This window comes from Lissotriton helveticus, chromosome 9 (assembly GCF_964261635.1).
Source record: "Lissotriton helveticus chromosome 9, aLisHel1.1, whole genome shotgun sequence".
Taxonomy (NCBI): Eukaryota; Metazoa; Chordata; class Amphibia; order Caudata; family Salamandridae; genus Lissotriton; species Lissotriton helveticus.
In genome coordinates, this window is record NC_136070.1 from 48655480 (window position 1) to 48676907 (window position 21428).

The 21428-nt window shown below is 46.7% G+C and overlaps 1 protein-coding gene across 1 annotated transcript in view; it reads right to left on the reverse strand.

Moving 5' to 3' along the window:
• Positions 1–21428, reverse strand: part of DPH6 (diphthamine biosynthesis 6) — a 484410-nt gene that overhangs the window by 99672 nt on the left and 363310 nt on the right. Inside the window, exon 13 of the mRNA XM_078659430.1 lies at positions 5538–5771. Coding sequence (XP_078515556.1) covers positions 5538–5771 — 234 coding nt within the window. The remainder of the gene's footprint in view (positions 1–5537; positions 5772–21428) is intronic.

Genomic DNA, 21428 nt, shown 5'->3' on the forward strand with positions numbered 1-21428 from the left:
CGCTGAGAGTGTGGTCCCGGGGAGCCGAAGCCTCCACAGCGGCCATCTTGGGTGTGACGAAGCGCTCTGGTGAGCTCTAGCTGCAGATAAAAAGGGCATCCTCGCTCTCGGCGCCTTAGTAAGATGCGCATTTTTCACCCTCTTGAGGCGGAAGCCGGGAGGTCCTCCCTTACTTGTCTTAAAAATCTCGAGTCTCCTAATCCTTGCCACTCTTAACTTCGCTTGATGTAATAAGCGTGTTTTCGTATTTTACTTTGTGTTGTCACTCCGCTTAATTAAAAAGCGTTTTACTCGCCAAATATTTTAGCCTCATCTTACCGCTGCCTGGGCCCACTCTCAGCTGAGCATTGACGCTGAGAGTGTGGTCCCGGGGAGCCGAAGCCTCCACAGCGGCCATCTTGGGTGTGAAGAAGCGCTCTGGTGCGCTCTAGCTGCAGATAAAAAGGGACGGTGTCCTTCCGCGTAGCGGACGCGACTTGCGGACGCGCCGGACTCACGCCGGAGTCATGACAGAGTCCTGCCCGTCTGCGCCCGTCCGCGCCAGGACGGGCCCAGGGACCAACTCCCTTGCCATTTCCACCCCTGTTCCAGTCACATATCCGCACTCTTCCCTCCTACAATTACGAGACTCTACTATTTCTCTTAACACCTTGTGCAAACACACGTTAGACCCCTCACAAAATCAATATCAATGCCGACACTGTCTTTTCCAACTGATCAAGCCGCTGGAGATTAGACAGTACCCAGAGCATAAGCTCAATATGGCACTACTGAATTGCCGCTCCTTGCCTAAACATGCTTTAGAGATCTCATTCCTACTACAGGACTCGGCACTGGATGTATTGTTTCTTACTGAAACTTGGTTAAGATCCAGCTCAGGCCCAGACATTGTCCAGGCTCTGCCTCCGGGCTACTTAATCCAGCACATTGACCGAACACGGAATGTAGGAGGAGGGATCGCCATCCTCTATAAGGAACATCTAGTCTGTCGTCTGCTAGGCAGCCCATTACTTGACTGTGAAAATGCCCACTTCTCGATCACCCTGTCTCCTTCAGCTTCCTTCACAGGGCTTTTAGTATACCGTCCACCAGGATCCTTAGGACAATTCCATAGGACACTGTTAGAAACGGTTGTAAACCTCGCCAGCTCTGCTTCCAATTTCACTATATTGGGAGATCTGAACCTCCATTTCGACGATCCACAAGACACGATAGCTATGGATCTGGCTCAAGATCTTGAGACTTGTGAAATGGTTCAAAAAATTCAAAAAGCCACCCATATAAAGGGACACCTGCTTGACCCTATCTTTTCAAATATTATAGATTTAATCACCACCGATCCGAGCCCCGTTTCGTGGTCAGACCACTTTACCATACCTTTCTCTTGGAGTGTCCCTCCCACAGCTCCGACCAAAACTCTCTGCAGTGCACAGACAAGACATTGGTCTAAACTCAATATAAATGAATGGTCGGAAGTATTCAGGACTACCTTACCTCCCACTAACCCTGATATCAACACAGCAAACCCAGAGTTTAACCAGTGGATAGAGCACTCACTGGACATTATTCTCCCTAGGAAATCCGTAATCCAAAAAAGAGGATCAATCAATCATCCCTGGTTTAGCCCAGAGCTCCGAAAACTCAAACAGGGATGTAAAAAAGAGGAGAGACAATGGAGAAAAGACTTTGATTCAGAGATAAAAACTAAATACAGGGCCTCCATCAAAGCCTATAAATCTGCTTAAAAGGCAGCCAAAACAGCTTTCTACGCAGAGAAAATCATTGCATCCCCCAACTCATCGAAAGAGATTTTCAGAATTGTCAAAACTCTGTTGAAACCCCCTGACCCCCCTCTTGCCCCAAACACATCAAGGTCCCGTTGTGAAGAACTTGCACTCTTCTTCCACACTAAAATCCAAAAAATTCTTCTAGGTCTCCCACCCATTACCACCCCCGAATCACTATCGTTAACTAAACCTCCCTCACAAGGCACCACTCCTGAACTCTCCTCCTTCACCCCCCTCACTGAGGAACTGTTACACCCCCTCCTCAACTCAGTAAAAAGTGGCTTGCTGCTTGACCCTGCTCCAATTAACATCCTGAAATCAGTCCTGCCCATTATCGCTACTCCTGTCATCAATCTGATCAACTCCTCGATTGACGCAGGCACAGTCCCACGGGACTGGAAAATGGCCATGGTCAAACCATTGTTAAAAAAAGCTAACCTGGACCCGGGAGACCTATCCAACTACCGTCCCATTTCCCTTCTCCCGGGTATCAGTAAACTGGCAGAAAGATTTGTAAACCGCCAACTGTCCTCATTTTTGGAAGCCTCTAACCTACTCCATCCTTCTCAAACAGGCTTTCGCCCTGGACAAGGGACGGAGACGGCACTTCTTAAGGTGGTTGAAGAGTCTAGGAGGATCCTGGACACAGGTGGCAATGTGGCCATCATCCTCCTAGACCTCAGCGCCGCCTTCGCTATGGTAAACCACCGTATCCTTTTAGCCCATCTAAACAAAATCGGAGTCTCGGGAAAAGCCCTTTTATGGCTTGAATCGTTCCTCCAGGAAAGGTATTTTAAAGTATTTGAAGGGGATTGCCATTCACCGCCGATACCCTTGCAGTGTGGGGTACCACAGGGCTCCTCCCTGAGCCCCACACTTTTTAATGTGTATATGTCCCCCTTAGCCAATATAGTTGCCCCCTACGGAATTGAATTAATCAGCTATGCTGATGACACTCAGCTCGTGGTCTCTCTGAACCAGGCAGATCTGTCGAGTTTGAGTGACTGTCTTGAGGAGGTAGCAAAGTGGATGGGCCAGTCTCAGCTCAAACTCAACAACAAGAAGACTGAACTGATGCTACTGGGCAAGAAGGCATCATTCAATTCCCACACGTTATGGCCCCCTTCTATGGGCACTGGTCCTACCCCAAGAAACGTGATCAAGAGTCTAGGATTCTGGTTAGACGAGGATCTTTCATTTAAAGTACAAGCCAGGAAAACTGCGGCCACCTGCTTCTGCTTGTTAAAATCTATACGCAAAATCCTGCCTCAACTGCCTGATAGAGCCAAAAAGATCCTAGTCCAAGCCATGATTTTATCTAGGCTGGACTACGGTAATGCGCTCTATCTGGGAGCCCCGGCCTCTGTGATCTGCAAACTCCAAGTAGTCCAAAATTCAGCAGCCAGACTGCTGACGAGCACCAACCATCGCTCCTCAGCCAAGCCAGCGTTAAGATCACTTCATTGGCTACCGATAAAAGAACGGGTACACTTTAAGGCCCTCTGTATTGCCCATAAAAATCTGCAAGGCAAAGGCCCCCCGATCCTTACTAACCTGATCAAACCATATATAATGTCCAGAAACCTCCGCTCCAATGATCTCAATCTGGCAGAAGTCAACAGAATCAATAAGGCTCACTCTGGTGGGCGCCTCTTCTCTCATAACACCTCAAAGTTATGGAACTCTATGCCCCTCTCCCTTCGTCAGGACCCAATCATCTTTCATTACGCAAGAAAATAAAAACGTGGCTTTTCCCCGGAAACTAACTAATAACTGAATTCCATCCTTCACTCGCAGACCTCTGTGTCGTAGCTTTAAGCGCTGGGATGCCTCCGGGTAGCCATGCGCTATAAAATAAATATTTTCATTTCATTTCATTCATTTCTCTTTGGCCCATAGAAGGCGTGTCATGCACCAATTATTTAGATTCGCTTGGACTACTGTAATGTTCTCTGTTTGGGCCTTCTTCTGAAATTAAAACCAAAGGGGATGATGGACGAAGTGTTGAACTTTGCAAGCACACACCCCCAGTCAACTGATCTGGGTTTAATCCATCATCATTCTTTAGCTCACTCCGCCACCCCAGTTCAGACATGCTCATATGCAAATCAGTCTTGACCCTGTGCCTCATGGGAACAGTCCAGCCCGAACTGCCAAGCCATGCCTTCCCTGGACCGGAAACAAGCATCCTGCCACTGGAATCAAGCTATCCTGGCTGATGAGGGCTGAAAGCCCGAAACTGGTCCTAGGATGCTTGATTCCAGTCCAGGGAGGACCTGGCTTGGCAGTTCGGGCTGGACTGTTCCCATGAGGCACAGGGTCAAGACTGATTTGCATATGGCTGGATCCAAACTGGAATGGCATGGTGAGCAAAAAAACGATGGATTTAGGCCCAGATCTCTGTACTGGGTGAATGTATGACATTGTTCTGCATTCTGTTCATCAACTGTTGTTTTTGCCTTCTTCTGAATCCCAGTCACACTTGAAGCTAATTGACACTCTGGCAGGTAGAGCTCTCCTAGGCCTGCCCCACATCTGTTTATAACACAGTTTTATAGAACCTTGCCTTGGTTCTTGGCGAGCAATCGTTATTTGTTCAAAGCTAAGAGTATCACTCATTGTATTTTACATCCAAGGCCCTCTGGTGCTGCCGTCGGAAATCAGACGCTATGTACCCTACTGAATGTTTAGGTTGGCTGAAGTCTTCCAGCTGGACACCCCTCGTATAGTCCGCTCTAGTGTGGGTGCCAGAGCTTCTTATATCCTGCCGCACATTGTGGGATTCGCTTTCCCTCTTTCTACTCTCTGAAGTTAGCTCAGTACTTGAAACCCAGTGCCAGGATACCGAATTTTTAAGGTAATTACTGCAGCCTACAAATACTCACCATCATCAATCTGTGCAAGACAAGCACTTATTTGTAGGACCAAGAGCTACTCATGACCCAGAGCAAGAGAGAAGAAGGCTGAAAAGTAAGAAGGAAGCAGAGAGAGGAAAACAGTGAGCAAGGGATGAAAACAAGCCTGCCAGAGTGGCTTAAAGACCCAGGCGGTTTAAAGTGGTAAAAGAAAGAGGCAGGAGATGGCATCAGGAAACACACAAAAGGTAATGGGAGGCTGCTCGAAGTAAGTCTAACCACTGGCAATAGCTCGGGGAGATGGCATCAAGACTATGCAACGTTGGTATTCAGCAACCCCGGTATCTCATAGCAGCAACAATGGGCTCCTAAGAAAAAATGTGGGCCCCTACAATTACAATTTTTCTTAAAGATATTAAACAGTAATAAGGGGTGAAATTGGCAATAACAAAAGGGCCCCTGCCACAAAAAAAAAAGAAATAAAAAATATATCACACAATTCTTTGGGGTTGAGTTTTATCACCGGGACACAGATTACCAATCAGAGCTTGTTTTGTAGAATTGACTCCGCTCCTCAATGCTGCAGAGAAAATGACAATGGGAGGAAAAACCTCTTTGCTGACACCTGCTACAGCATGGATTTCACAAGATCTTACACTCGCAAGACCAACTCTGTCTTCCATCCTTCGAGGTCAGTAAATTGAGTGCCATTAATTTGGGTAATGTAACATCTTTCGGTTATTAGAAATGTCAAAAGGGCAGCTTGAAGCACCATATGAATGAGAGACGAATTATATGTTGTGAATCACATCACTGAAGCCATGTGTGACAGAAGAAGCTAAGATTGTTGGTGACGTACAGCACATATAGAAACCGCACAACAGGAGCTGTGTACCTTTTTCTGTTCTTTCAGCCATGTTGCGTGGGCCACAGGGATGTGGCCTCGATGTGTCACGTAGCATGTGGCCGCCATGATGTGTTTGAGTCCCGCGCCTTGGCTCATGGCTTCCAGAACCTTCTCCACGTGCCCCAAAGATAAGGCTGCCTCGGTCTTTATGCCTCCAGGAGCCAGCTGCATAGTGCATGGCACCAGCGCAATCTGTCCGGCACAAAATATGGCCTCCTCTATCTGTGGAGAAAGAAACAGTGTACACACTTTATTGTGCCATAGAGTACAATTCTTACAGGAAAAGGTATACACCCAGGACAAACATTTGTAAAAAATAGTGAAAAAGGACTCTCATGCAATATGTTTTTGTTTTACCTTGTTTCTCCTTCTTGTGTAGATTAAAATGCTTCAGACACTGGCCCTAACACATATAGAAAATTATACTTATTATCTAAGTATCTGTTTGTAGCATGCAGTGCTGTAGATTCACATGGCAAGCATAATCCTCAACCTGGTGTTATGCACCGATAACACCGGGTTTTCTTCCAAGAAGTCTCTCGAGTCATGCTATGTGCGGTGACTCCTCCTCTTGGTGTACATTGGGCATGGGCGCAGACTCCATGCTAGACTGTTTTCGCACAGCGTGTGTTGAGATGTATAGAGTCTGTATGAAAGGTATCGTGCAGCAGCACAATGTACAGTAAGTATAATAAGTGTGATACAATCTACAAGAGGAGTACGCATCAAAGGAGATGCGTGGATGCATGTGAATCTACAACACTACATACTACGTACATGGGCATACAGGGTAAGTAGCATGAGTGGTTAGCATGAGGACGATGCAGATGTTTGGAATAATGTCTTTCAGAACTGTGACGGCTAGGGGCTCTGAGCGCACTGCTATTCTTGTAAATAAAGCTTAAGTCTCTGTTCGATAGCTCCTCTTGTTGGCTGAGCGTGCTATCAAGGCGGCACCTCTTGCCTAGAAGAACATTTAGCTGACTCCAACACCTATGCAGAACTAAACCTGAATCCTACTCATGAATACGCCAAAAAATTGACAGAACTGGTTGTCCGAGCAAGGGAGAATGGTACCATCAATGATAAAACAAAACATTTTTTGCTCAAGGAGAATCCCAGTAGCCCGATTTTTTATATGATACCGAAGGTGCACAAGAACTTATGGGATCCTCCATTGCGTCCCATCGTATCAACGAGGAATAGCATTCATGAAACTACCGGTGAATTTATTGACAAATACATGCAACCTACAGTACAAAACATGGTCACATATATCAAAGATTCCACAGATTTTTTAACGAGATTAAGCGTCTTGGAAATTGGTGTGAATGAGGAATTACTACTATGCACAGCAGACGTCAAGTCTTTGTATACCTCAATACCTCACGGAGCTGGAATAGAAGCGATGGAGCAAGCAATCTTAACCACCGACTACAACGAACAAATGCAAGTCTTTTTGATGGAGTTGATAATTTTTACGCTTTATCACAGCTACTTCAAGGTCAACAACAAGTGGTACCAACAACTGGTTGGAACCTCAATGGGCAATTGCGCCGCCCCAGTATATGCTAACCTATACATGAAGGCATATGAGGAACATTTCATTTTGAACAATCCCACTTGGACTAGCAACCTGAAAATGCTAGTCCGTTATATTGATGATGTCTTCATCATTTGGAAGAACACTGAAGAATCACTCCAACGGGCACTAACGGAACTGAACTCAAAAAATGAGAGAATAGAACTTACCTGGGAAATGTCTAAATCTTCCATTACTTTCTTGGATGTTCGAGTGAAGCTGCACCAAGGCAAGATAGAAACGGAGATGTACAGGAAACCTACTGACAGAAACAATACTGTTCACTTTCAAAGTTTTCACCAGGATTCGTTGAAAACTCACTTACCGACATCTCAGATGATGAGAGCAAAAAGAATTACCTCTGAGACCGACAAAGTGAAAAGCACATTAGAAACTATGGGCGAAAGATTTCGTAAGAGAGGATACCCAGCGACCCTGATTAACAAATCCATTGACAAGGTTCAAAGTATCCCTAGAGCAGAACTTTTGAAGACTCGCGTCAAAGCAAAGCAAGAAAGGATGACCATAGTGTCTAAATACTCAACGATGAGCCACAAATACAAGAGAATCATACGAACTCATTGGAATATCCTACGAGCCGAAAGTGACTTTGACAAAAGTTTCGAACAGCAACCCATTTTTGCCTTCACCAGAGGTAAAAATCTTGGAGAATTGCTAAAACAAAAAAAAACGAAAGTAGAAACATACCGAGGCACTAGACCTTGCCTACAATGTGGACACTGTAACAACATTATAAGAGGCAGCACAATAACACATCCAATGAAAGGACACAACATCAAGCTCCGTGTGAATGCGACCTGTGACACGGCGAATGCCATCTACATGCTGAAATGTCCTTGCGGGAAGGTTTACGTAGGAAAAACCACCCGCAAGATAAAAACAAGACTAAATGAACACAAGTCGAACATCAGGACAGGTAACATCAAGTCAGCCGTTGCAGCTCATTTTAAGGAAGAGAAACACAACGTGTCTCAATTACAGTTCACAGTTTTAGAAGTGATTGAGAAAATAGAAGGACGGGACAATAACAGATTCCTTCTCCAACGAGAAAATAGTTGGATGTATATGTTGAACTCACACAAGCCTTTTGGGCTCAATGACCGCGTTGAATTTACATGTTCCCTCTAAACATTGCTAATAATTGTATATAAGCGCGTTTTGCCTTTCCTACAGGGTTGGGTGGACGAGTCATCTGCTATAATAATACACAGTAGGGTCTGTGTAATCACAAAGTCACATATTTTATTTTCACATTTTTCTATTATCAAAAAGCACTTCCTTTAGATATGACATAGTTTATTTTGTCCCCATGAGAGTTCTACTCTTCTTTTTTGCACACCGCTGTCAACATGACACTTTATTGATAGCTTCATTTCGTTACACATATTTTCCCCGCGCATGTTCGAAGACTATCAGAGAGGACTACGTCGCTCCCATTGGCTGCGATCCCGATCACGTGATCGGGGGCGCGACCAATGAGAGCGAGGAACACTGAAGGTTTGTGCAAGGAGTTTGTTAAAGGTCCGGTAAGAGGACCGGCATCGCGCTAATGCCGGCACCTTTATTGCGGAAGAGTGAACAGCACAGATAAGACGTGTTTTTTCACGAGTACAAAGTGAGTAACTCATACATGCGAACAGGTTGATTTAGTAGCAGGTGTGAAACCTCCAGCTTAAGCGGTTTCCTATAATGATTTCGTTCTTATTTTTCTTCAGATAGCGTTCTGATTTTATAACGAGTAGTACAAAGAGAAGAATAAGTGAGTGCCTTATTGGCATTTTTCTTGGCACTCTGTAGCACACAGCATGTTTACACTTGGGTGATATCACAGTTGATCACAACGTTTGCATTTTGTTTGATTTGTATTATGAACATGCATGAATGCTTTTGTGTTGTTATGTTATGATTTTATTACTGACACACAGTACTGTTATGCCTTGTTTTCAGCTCATATGGTCCCAGATGAAGGTCATAGCGACCGAAATGCATTGGACTGACCTAATGAATATAAATGTACATGCGGGATGTTTAAACAAAGAGTAAAAGAAAGAACCATAAGAAGAAAAAATAAAGAATATGAACAGTTAAGCTTTTGTGTGTAACTTTTGAGGAACGCTGGGCAGTCCCCAGTAGGATCGTATAGCAGTGCATCAAGGGATGCTTTCACCTTTTCAGAGGAAGGCACAACTTTGGAATAATGTCTTTAACGCCGCGTGGCCAGCTAGGGCTTGCTGACGAGCTAAGATGTCCATACAATAATGCTTAGTAAAAATGTGGGCTTGACCAGGTGGCTGCCTTACAGATATCAGCTAACGGGATGTTGCCTCAGAGGGCAATAGCAGCCCACTTCTTGTGAGTATAGTGCCCCCTAGGAGGGGCGTGCAGGACCCTCTTTACATGAAGGTAGGATGTTTGAATGCATTTGACAATCCATCTGGCTATGTCAGCCTTGGAGGTAGGCTGCCCTTTGTGAGCTGTAGCAAAGGAGATAAAGAGCTGGTTTGGCTTACAGATTGATTTGGTCCTACTGATGTACTACTAGAGGGTCCCCTTATGTGTGAGGGGCTCTTTCTGCAACATAATTTGGCTGTGGGGGGGGGGGGGGGAGAAGACAGGGAGCTCTATGGCTTGGTTAAGGTGCAACGGTGACACCACCTTAGGGTAGGGGTGTTGTGAACCTCTCGGTTTTGCAGCTGGGGTGGGCAAATGGAAATCTGGGCGGATGGATGGGTAGAGGAAAGGATGGCAGAGTAAACGAAAATCTAAAAGGATGGATAAATAGATAGATGGGAGGGTGAAAGGATGCAGAGCAAATGGAAACCAGAGAGGATGGATGATGTATTGATTAATTGATGGATGGATGGATGGATGGGTTGTGGAGATAGGAGGGCAGAGTAAATGGGAACCTGAGAGGATGGATGGCACAGTAAATGGCAATCAGAGGATGGGTGGGTGAATGGATGGATGGATGGATGGATGGACGAACAAAAGGATGAACTGATGGATGAATGGCTTTATTTATTGATCAGAAAGTCAAATGATGGGTGTAAGGTTGTAGGGAAGGATGCATAGATAGATGATGGATGTAATGGCCAATGGAAGGATGGAATGGTAAAAGACTGATAGATGAAAGAATGAATGGATGACAGAATGCAATGGTGAAATGGCAGTTACTAGAGAGAGTATGGAAGGCAGAAGGATGAATGGATATTTGCCTGTACGAAAGAGACAAGGGAGGGGAGGGCTCCCTTGCATGGGGCCAATAGAGCTTGCGTTCAAAATGGGGATGTTTTAACTTTCTGAATACTCTCTTGACTTGGGGTTAGTTCTAAGGACAACCCTATCCCTTAGGAACTAGATGTAAGCTTCCTGTATTGTGAACGTCTGTAGGCCATGATGCACCTAAGCAAGGTGATAGCTTCAAGTAAGGATACCTTCCAGGAGGAACTGCAGGGGACATGAATGCACAAGTTCAGATGGTGGCTCCATAAGCATGGCAAGGACAATGCTGAGGATCCACACTGGAGTGGAGGGTACTCTGGGGGTAAGACCCACTTGAGCCCCTACGTGAAGGCCATGACCATTCGTATCTTGAACGAGGTCATGTGTTGTCTGTTCCTCATTTAGACGGCAATGCTGCAAAGTGTAGGTGGATGGGGGTGTAGGCAAGGCTTGCATTTTGTAGGTGCAAAAAGATGGCAAAAATCTCTAGCACTGTGGGTTTTAAAGGATCCAATTAGTTGGAAATGCAGTAATATACAAACCTCTTCCGTAATTGTTGCATAATCAGCATATCTTGCGGAAGGTGGGCGTACCTGACGTCTAGATTCTCTTATGCAAAAATCGCAAGATTGAGCAGTCAAGGACCAGAATGGATGACCTGATCTTATCTCAGTGTGAGAGGGCCCAGCCTGAGGAGAATCGTTTAGTACAAAAGTGTAAGCAAACATCCCTAGTGCATTGCCCGTGGAATGTGCGTGTGGCTATCTGGCGGTGAAGCTTGAGCGTTTTGCCTTTTTTAGGGTGGCAAACAGGTCTATTCATGGAGTGCCGCAGCGATGGAAATATCTGTGAAGAATCTGGGGATGGAGCTCCCACTTGTGGAATTGTTGGAGTCCTGATGAGCAGGTCCATAAAGTCACTAGTTACTCCCAGGAGAAGCTCCTCAAAAAGGTGAATGTTTAGCGGAGTACCCAATGCCACATGCCCATCACTAGGCGAGAGAGCTGAGGGGACTGTTTGCCACCCTGAAGTAATTGATGTGGTGATTCTGGTATTGAGACAGCAACTGTGGACGGTGTACTGGTTGAGAAGTTGCCCCAACCTGAGAGAGAGAGGTCTGTGGCAATGGTCACATGCTTACTGGGTCTATGAAAGACCTGCTGAGCAGTAGGTTGGTGGGTGTCCACCATTGCAGAGAGGGCTGCGCCTTGGCCAGAATCACACTAGATCTTCTTGTTGACCTTCTGATTGAGACCACTGGACTGCCAGATACTCTTGAAGGGGGAGCATGTGCCACCTTGCATGTGCAATAATTACGATACTGGATACCATCATTCCAAAACGGTGCATGACAGTGCAAACTGTGAGCAGACTGCTTTGCTTTGCTTTGCATATAGCCAGTGTCTAACCCAGGGTGGTGTGGAGTGCAAAAAAACAATGGATTTAGGCCCAGATCCTTGTACTGTGGTGAATGTATGACATTGTTCTACATTCTGTCCATCAACTGTGTTTTTTGCAATTTTCACCCCGAGTGTGCTGGGTATGCTCAGACGTGAGTCCCAGGCTCTCCACACCACTGGAGTCAAGCTATCCAGGCTGATGAAGGCTGGTAGCCAGAAACCGGTCCTTGGATGCTTGATTCCGGTCTGGGAAAGACTTGGCTTGGTAGTTCGGACTGGACTGTTCCCATGAGGCACAGGGTCAGAGCTGATTTGCATATAGCCAGTGCCTAACCCAGGGTGGTGTGGAGTGCAAAAAAACGATGGATTTAGGCCCATATCCTTGTACTGGAGTGAATGTATGACATTGTTCTACATTCTGTCCATCAACTGTGTTTTTTGCAATTTTCACCCCGAGTGGGCTGGGTATGCTCAGACGTGAGTCCCAGGCTCTCCACACCACTGGAGTCAAGCTATCCAGGCTGATGAAGGCTGGTAGCCAGAAACCGGTCCTTGGATGCTTGATTCCGGTCTGGGAAAGACTTGGCTTGGTAGTTCGGACTGGACTGTTCCCATGAGGCACAGGGTCAGAGCTGATTTGCATATAGCCAGTGTCTAACCCAGGGTGGTGTGGAGTGCAAAAAAACGATGGATTTAGGCCCATATCCTTGTACTGGAGTGAATGTATGACATTGTTCTACATTCTGTCCATCAACTGTGTTTTTTGCAATTTTCACCCCGGGTGGGCTGGGTATGCTCAGACGTGAGTCCCAGGCTCTCCACACCACTGGAGTCAAGCTATCCAGGCTGATGAAGGCTGATAGCCAGAAACCGGTCCTTGGATGCTTGATTCCGGTCTGGGAAAGACTTGGCTTGGTAGTTCGGACTGGACTGTTCCCATGAGGCACAGGGTCAGAGCTGATTTGCATATAGCCAGAGTCTAACCCAGGGTGGTGTGGAGTGCAAAAAAACGATGGATTTAGGCCCAGATCCTTGTACTGGGGTGAATGTATGACATTGTTCTACATTCTGTCCATCAACTGTGTTTTTTGCAATTTTCACCCCGAGTGGGCTGGGTATGCTCAGACGTGAGTCCCAGGCTCTCCACACCACTGGAGTCAAGCTATCCAGGCTGATGAAGGCTGATAGCCAGAAACCGGTCCTTGGATGCTTGATTCCGGTCTGGGAAAGACTTGGCTTGGTAGTTCGGACTGGACTGTTCCCATGAGGCACAGGGTCAGAGCTGATTTGCATATAGCCAGTGTCTAACCCAGGATGGTGTGGAGTGCAAAAAAACAATGGATTTAGGCCCAGATCCTTGTACTGGGGTGAATGTATGACATTGTTCTACATTCTGTCCATCAACTGTGTTTTTTGCAATTTTCACCCCGAGTGGGCTGGGTATGCTCAGACGTGAGTCCCAGGCTCTCCACACCACTGGAGTCAAGCTATCCAGGCTGATGAAGGCTGGTAGCCAGAAACCGGTCCTTGGATGCTTGATTCCGGTCTGGGAAAGACTTGGCTTGGTAGTTCGGACTGGACTGTTCCCATGAGGCACAGGGTCAGAGCTGATTTGCATATAGCCAGAGTCTAACCCAGGGTGGTGTGGAGTGCAAAAAAACGATGGATTTAGGCCCAGATCCTTGTACTGGGGTGAATGTATGACATTGTTCTACATTCTGTCCATCAACTGTGTTTTTTGCAATTTTCACCCCGAGTGGGCTGGGTATGCTCAGACGTGAGTCCCAGGCTCTCCACACCACTGGAGTCAAGCTATCCAGGCTGATGAAGGCTGATAGCCAGAAACCGGTCCTTGGATGCTTGATTCCGGTCTGGGAAAGACTTGGCTTGGTAGTTCGGACTGGACTGTTCCCATGAGGCACAGGGTCAGAGCTGATTTGCATATAGCCAGTGTCTAACCCAGGATGGTGTGGAGTGCAAAAAAACAATGGATTTAGTCCCAGATCCTTGTACTGGGGTGAATGTATGACATTGTTCTACATTCTGTCCATCAACTGTGTTTTTTGCAATTTTCACCCCGGGTGGGCTGGGTATGCTCAGACGTGAGTCCCAGGCTCTCCACACCACTGGAGTCAAGCTATCCAGGCTGATGAAGGCTGGTAGCCAGAAACCGGTCCTTGGATGCTTGATTCCGGTCTGGGAAAGACTTGGCTTGGTAGTTCGGACTGGACTGTTCCCATGAGGCACAGGGTCAGAGCTGATTTGCATATAGCCATTGTCTAACCCAGGGTGGTGTGGAGTGCAAAAAAACGATGGATTTAGGCCCATATCCTTGTACTGGAGTGAATGTATGACATTGTTCTACATTCTGTCCATCAACTGTGTTTTTTGCAATTTTCACCCCGAGTGGGCTGGGTATGCTCAGACGTGAGTCCCAGGCTCTCCACACCACTGGAGTCAAGCTATCCAGGCTGATGAAGGCTGGTAGCCAGAAACCGGTCCTTGGATGCTTGATTCCGGTCTGGGAAAGACTTGGCTTGGTAGTTCGGACTGGACTGTTCCCATGAGGCACAGGGTCAGAGCTGATTTGCATATAGCCAGTGTCTAACCCAGGGTGGTGTGGAGTGCAAAAAAACGATGGATTTAGGCCCATATCCTTGTACTGGAGTGAATGTATGACATTGTTCTACATTCTGTCCATCAACTGTGTTTTTTGAAATTTTCACCCCGGGTGGGCTGGGTATGCTCAGACGTGAGTCCCAGGCTCTCCACACCACTGGAGTCAAGCTATCCAGGCTGATGAAGGCTGATAGCCAGAAACCGGTCCTTGGATGCTTGATTCTGGTCTGGGAAAGACTTGGCTTGGTAGTTCGGACTGGACTGTTCCAATGAGGCACAGGGTCAGAGCTGATTTGCATATAGCCAGTGTCTAACCCAGGATGGTGTGGAGTGCAAAAAAACGATGGATTTAGGCCATATCCTTATACTGGAGTGAATGTATGACATTGTTCTACATTCTGTCCATCAACTGTGTTTTTTGCAATTTGCTGAAAAAGAGGCAGCGTGTGCTGGAAATCTATGACCCCCTTACTCGTTGGAGTATGCTTTGTCTGTGACTGTATTTAGTTTGGAGTCTATGAAGGGCTGTGTTTGAAGAGGTTGCATGTGGGACTTGGTGGCATTTATATGAAAAGCCCAATGTCTCAAGCAAGGACACCACCACTTGCTTGTGTGCCACACACTGTGGCTTGCTACTCCTGATCAGCCAACTGTTGAGGCACTGCAAGACGGGAATTCTATCCATGCACAGATGTGCCACCATCACTACCGGACACTTTATGAACACCCTTGGGTCGTGGTGACCCCAGAGGGGACTGTTTTGAATCGGTAGTGGTAGTGTTACCACAAAGCAAAGTTAGTTTTGGTGGGCAGGGTGGATGGGAATGTTGAACTAGGCATCCTTGAGGTTAAGCACAGTGATGAAATCCTCTTGCTGAAGGAGGCAGGTGACCTGATGTATCGTTGCCATCTGAAAATGTTCTGATATGATGTAGCGGTTGAGGGACCTGAGATCAAGTGGTTGAGGGGCCTGAGATTCTTGGGAATTGTAATTGCATTTATATAGCGCTTACTACCCCTGACTAGGCATCAACGCGCTTTTTCAGCAGGTAGCATGCAACGCCAGAACCCAAAAAGGATTAGTTATGAATTAGTATAGTGAAATATGAAAGTTAAAGTTATTTGCTCACTTTGCCACTAGATTCAAGCTAGCCTGGCTGATGAAGGCTGTCAGCCCAAAACGGGTCCCAGGATGCTTATTTGCGGTCCAGACATGGCTAGGCAGTTTGGGTTGGACTGTTCCCATGAGGCACGGGGTCAAGACTGATTTGCATATAGCTGTGTCTGAACTGGGGTGGCAAAGTGAGCTAAAGAATGATGATGGATTCAACCCAGATCTGTGACTGGGTGTGAGTGTTTGAAAATTTTCAGCACTCCGTCCATCATCTCCTTGTGTTAGCTTTGTTCGCCCTAAGTTGGCAGGGTAGGCCCAGACGTGGGTGCCTTGCTCACTTTGCCACTGGATTCAAGCTAGCCTGGCTGAGGAGGGCTGTTTGCCTGAAACCGGTCCCAGGATGCTTGTTTCTGGTCCAGGGAAGACATGGCTTGGCAGTTCGGGCTGGACTGTTCCCATGAGGCACAGAGTCAAGACTGATTTCCAGATAGCCGTGCCTGAACTGGGGTGGCAAAGTGAGCTTAAGAACGATGATGGATTAAACCCAGATCCTTTGACTGGGTGTGAGTGTTTGATTGGTTCAGATGCTCCGTCCATCACCACCCCCTTTTGTACCGCTCTGAGAGGAGTGAGGCTGCTCAGGCAAGATGGTCTTGGCCCTTCCTCTGAGTTGTTACCCCTCAAATGAGGCCTGTTTGTTACAGCCCAGAGAGCCCCCATGGACTTGGCTGTTGCTGTATCTTTTGTTATCTTTTTGAGCATCTTATCAACTTGTGGTCCAAAAAGGTGCTCCCTGATGGGAGGTTGAGAAGATGCTGCTGCACCTCGGGTTTGAAACTGGAGATATGGAGCCAGGTGTGACGTCTAAGCATGACACTAATGTTGGCGCCCCTGGAGACTGTGTCTGAGGCATCCAACACAAGACGGATATTGGTTTTGGTGATGATTATTCCCTTCAACACTATCTCCTCTACCCTCTTTAAGAACTGTTCTGGGAGAGGTTTTAGGAGTTCTTCCAATCTGCTCCCACAGTGTCCTGGGAGTGGCCAAACTGGCGATCCACCAAGGGTATGGGTAGCTGATCCCACCACCAAACCTCGCAGCTATCTTTTTTACTGCCCTTGTCTGGAGAAGGTACAAAACGGTACAAAAGGGGGTTCAGATGCTCCGTCCATCACCACCCCCTTTTGTACCACTTTGTTCACCATAAGTTGGCAGGGTATGCTCAGACGTGAGTCCCTTGCTCACTTTGCCACTGGATTCTAGCAAGTCGGGCTGAAGACGGCTGAAATGCCAGAAACCGGTCCTCGGAGGCTTGTTTCCGGTCCAGGGAAGGCATGGCTTGGCAGTTCGGGCTGGACTGTTTCCATGAGGCACAGGGTCAGACTGATTTGTATATGGCCATGTCTGAACTGGGGTGGCAGAGTGGGCTAAAGAACGGTGATGGATTAAACCCAGATCTGTTGACAGGGTGTGAGCGTTTGATTGGTTCAGATGCTCCGTCCATCACCACCCCCTTTTGGACCACCTTGTCTGGAGAAGGGGCATTGCCAGTGGCTTAGGTGGAGGCCCGCTTGTAGGCAGTGTGGACCAACAGGAGGGCCAGACCTCTAATGATCATAAGGTCAATGGAGGAGAGATTCAGATTGTACTTTTTTTCACCGTAGAGGCGACCAGTCTGACCTTGATAGGTGCTCTTCAGTTCTTGGGTGTAAATTTTAACATCCCCTTAAACACAGGGAAGCAACAGACTGAGCTCTCTTAGTAAGAGTATTTCCACCAGTCGTCCCATGGGTTATCAGTGGGCCCTTCTCCTAATTGTTGATTGATTGAATCAAAGGGCCCGAATGGGCCGACTTGTGGAGACCCTGAGAAGTGGAACCCCTCTAGTTACTCGGGCAGAGGCAGTGGTAGCAGGGTGTATGGAGGATGAGAGGGTGGTTGAGGGGATGGGGCAAGTGGAAGAGAGACAGGACTCGTGGCTGTCTCCATCTGTAGGTTCCAGAGAAGGTGTGAAAGGAGGCTCTTTCTCAAAAGAAAGTTTCCTCTCGTGAGGGAGGGAGGGGCTACAAAACTGGAGTTGGAGCCGGTGGAAGCAGCTTGGTGGAAATCTTGTCTGTAACCTGGTGCATGAAGAGGTGCTGTTGTCTAAGTTCCAATTCTTGCAATAACCTATCAGACAGGAGCCTTGGTATCCTCCATGCGTATTGCTGTAGGTTTCCATTCTTCTTTTGCCTACGGAATTTGTTGTGGTTTCGGAACAGACATTGGCTTTAGTGCCGATGCACGTTTCGGCACCAAGGAAGGCTTCGATGCAGCTGAAGGCTTGGGAGCCGATGAAGGCCTCGGAGTAGATGACTTCTTCGGCACCGAAGAAGGGTTTCAAAGCAGAAGAAGGCTTCCGCGTCTGTGCCTGTATTTGGGCAGCTGCTGATGGAGATGGGCATGCTGGCGTCTGGGAATCACTACCCTTGCCTCTAGAGTTGGTGGGCTCAGAGGCCTTTTGTCAGTGCTGACCAGAGCCAAAAGGCAGCAGGGGCCCTTGGTTAGACTTGCCTCAACTGCAGTGCTCTGGAAGTAATGCACAAATCCCTGAGGAGTGGTGCCCTGTGTCTCAAGTGTCTTGGGTTTCCCTTGAGTTGCTGGTATATTCATGACGCAAGGTTTGCTCTTCGTCTGGGCCCCAGCCTTCATCACCAGATCGACATCCTCGGGCTGGCTGTCTTCTAATTTGCTCCGTGACAGAGGCTCCGGGCTGGGTGACCATTGCACAAGGGTGAGCCAGGATGGCCCAGCTTCCTCCTGTTGTCGGGTGTCAAGAGGAACTTCCTCCTCGAAGATGTCCAGGCAGCCGGAAAGCTGTGGTTGCTTCATGGTGATGTGTGCCCAGTGACATTCCCTCTGGTACTAAAGCACTTTCTTCGAGTTGAAGGCAAGACACGAGGAACAGGGGTATATCCTGGTCAGGAGACAGGCAGAGGTTACACACCTAATCAGTCAATTAGGAAGTAGGCATGGCATTGAGGGCAATATTTTAACAATATGCATTCCATCGCTAATCTTGCATTCTTTGGAGATTCTGAGTCAGAAACGTTGCTCGTCCCTCAAAGGGGTCTAGGCCTCAGAGACTTTCTATGACAACTGTGGTCCTCGAGGCGTGAAGGTTTCTTCTCGAAACAAAGATGATAAGGGAGCTCAAAGAAGACTGGCGTAATGGTTTGATAAAAACACTAATGGGACCCGACGGGCATGTGGAAAACATGGCAAACTCTGAGCCTGCTCAGTGCACATTCTGAACCCGATGGTGGGAAAAAACATGCCCTGTTAAGGACAATATTCCAAACATCTGCATCATTCACAAGCTGACCACTGATGCTTGGAGAGTACTGCTATACAGTCTATGCTCAAAAGACACACAATTGATGGACGGATTTAGGCCCAGATCTCTGTACTGGGTTGAATGTATGACAGTGTTCTGCATTCTGTCTATCACCTGTTGTTTTTGCATTTGTCACCCCGAGTGGGATGGGTGTGCCCAGACATTGGTCCAGTGCTCTCCATGCCACTGGAGTCAAGCTTTCCTGGCTGATGAGGGTTAGAACCCCGAAACCGGTCCTAGGATGCTTATTTCCAGTCCAGGGAGGACCTGGCCTGGAAGTTTGGGCTGGACTGTTCCTATTGGGTGCAGGGTCAAGACTGATTTGCATATGGCTGGGTCCAAACTGGAATGGCATGGTGAGCAAAAAAACAATGGATTTAGGCCCAGATCTCTGTACTGGGGTGAATGTATGACATTGTTCTGCATTCTGTCCATCATTTGTTCTTTTTGCATTTGTCACCCCGAGTGGGACGGGTATGCCCAGATGTGGATCTCGTGCTCTCCATGCCACTGGAGTCAAGCTTTCCTGGCTGATGAGGGTTAGAACCCCGAAACCGGTCCTAGGATGCTTGTTTCCAGTGCAGGGAGGACCTGGCTTGACAGTTCGGGCGGGACTGTTCCCATTAGGCGCAGGGTCAAGACTGATTTGCTTATGGCTGGGTCCAAACGGGAATGGCATGGTGAGCAAAAAAACAATGGATTTAGGCCTAGATCTCCGAACTAGGATAAGTGTCTGCATTTTGTCCACCAATTGTTCTTTTTGCATACAGTCTATGCTCAGCATGTATATCTATAACCATACCTGCTGTGAACGTAAAATGCCACTTACCCTGTATGCATTTCTTCAAAGTATGTAGTGCCATAGATTCACATGCATCCACCCTCCCCTCTTGAAGCGTGTGCCTCTTGCAGATCATATCACACTTTTGGTATATGGTGCTGTGGCACCATAGCTTTTGTTCACACTCCATACATCTCCTGACCTGCTTTGTGAAAAACAGTCTAGCATGTTGTTGGTGGGTGCCCATGCCAAATGTACACCAAAAGGATAAGTCACAGCACATCCCATGTTTGAGAGACTTCTTTGGAGAAAAACAACTTGCAAACGTACGAGCCCAACAATAGATGGCAGGAGTATGCTAGGCATGTGTATCTACAGCCACACATGCTACGAACACAAAAACACATATGAATATATATATTCTTTTATTTTATGGCTCATGACACAGTAAAGGCGCAATGACACTTCAAGAAGCAATTGTCGTATTTTTCATACTTTCTAGCTTTTCATGCCAGAATACATATGATACAGAGCATCAGGTATGACATCTAAACTTCTCCATCATATATGCTACATCACATCTAGGCATGTATGAGAGGGCATGTCAGATACGTCCTTTATATCTTGACAGGTTTTTATTTTAAACCATGTAAAATATGAATTATGTTTCATGTCAGATAGTTTCTTTAGAACTTATCAAACAAGTAGGTTAACAATACATATTTGATTAGAACTGATCAGATGTTTTATACATCATTTTATGCCGTCAACGTGATTTTCCCCCAAAAATTTTAGCTGTGCCTTTGTGGCATGGGACATTGGGCAGACCGTACTGGTTTGGAGATGGTATATGTTGTTTCCGCTGCCTGCACTGTGGGTGCCAACTTCTGAGGGCACTGGGGCACACGCCCCACCAATATTTCAGCTGAAGGGCTCATCAGAGCACCCCAAAGCTTGGTCACTGTACATGAACATAGATGCCAGCAGTTATGTTTACCTTTAATCTTCTAAATCCCGACACTTCCGGTTCACCCGGAAGCTGATGCTAGACTCTGTGACCCGAGGAGGGAAGGGGGTTGTAGGTGCTCATATGAAATAGAGCTCATATCCCCCGTCATTGTTTTTCTAGGAGTGTGAATGTTTGCCCATTAGCACTGGACTTCAAACATCTGCACATGAACTGCAGATGCTTCTCGTTCACTTTTGCAGTGATTAACCTTTGCTTTAAGTTTACAGATATAAAGGCTCAAAATGAGAAACTTCATTTTTTTTTTTTTTACTTTTTACTTAGTTGGACTTTTTCTTTCTTTTTTTGAGTTTTATATAGCGCGAACTTGACCCGAATCGGGTATCAGAGCGCTTTACATAGCACCGGTTGCGTTACATGAGGACACATTCATTTTTGTTAGGCACGGGGAGATTAAGTCATTTGCCCAGAATCACAGGATGTTTTTGGCGTCGTTACCGAGACTGGAACCCAGTGTTCTCCAGGTCCGAGGTCGAGCGCCCTAGCCGTTAGACCGACTCCTCCTCTCAGATGTTTTTATCATACAAGTATTTTAACTATATAATAAAAAAAAATGTAAAACAAATTTGCAACACCCATTTTTTCAATTAAAGATGTATTAAAATGTATATGAACATAAACAGTGAATCCCAAATAGTTTCTTAATAAAAATTGTAAAAATACGGATAATGTCAAACTAAAATCACTTTTATCACAAAATATGTGAACGAGTCCTCCAAATTATAAATTCCCCC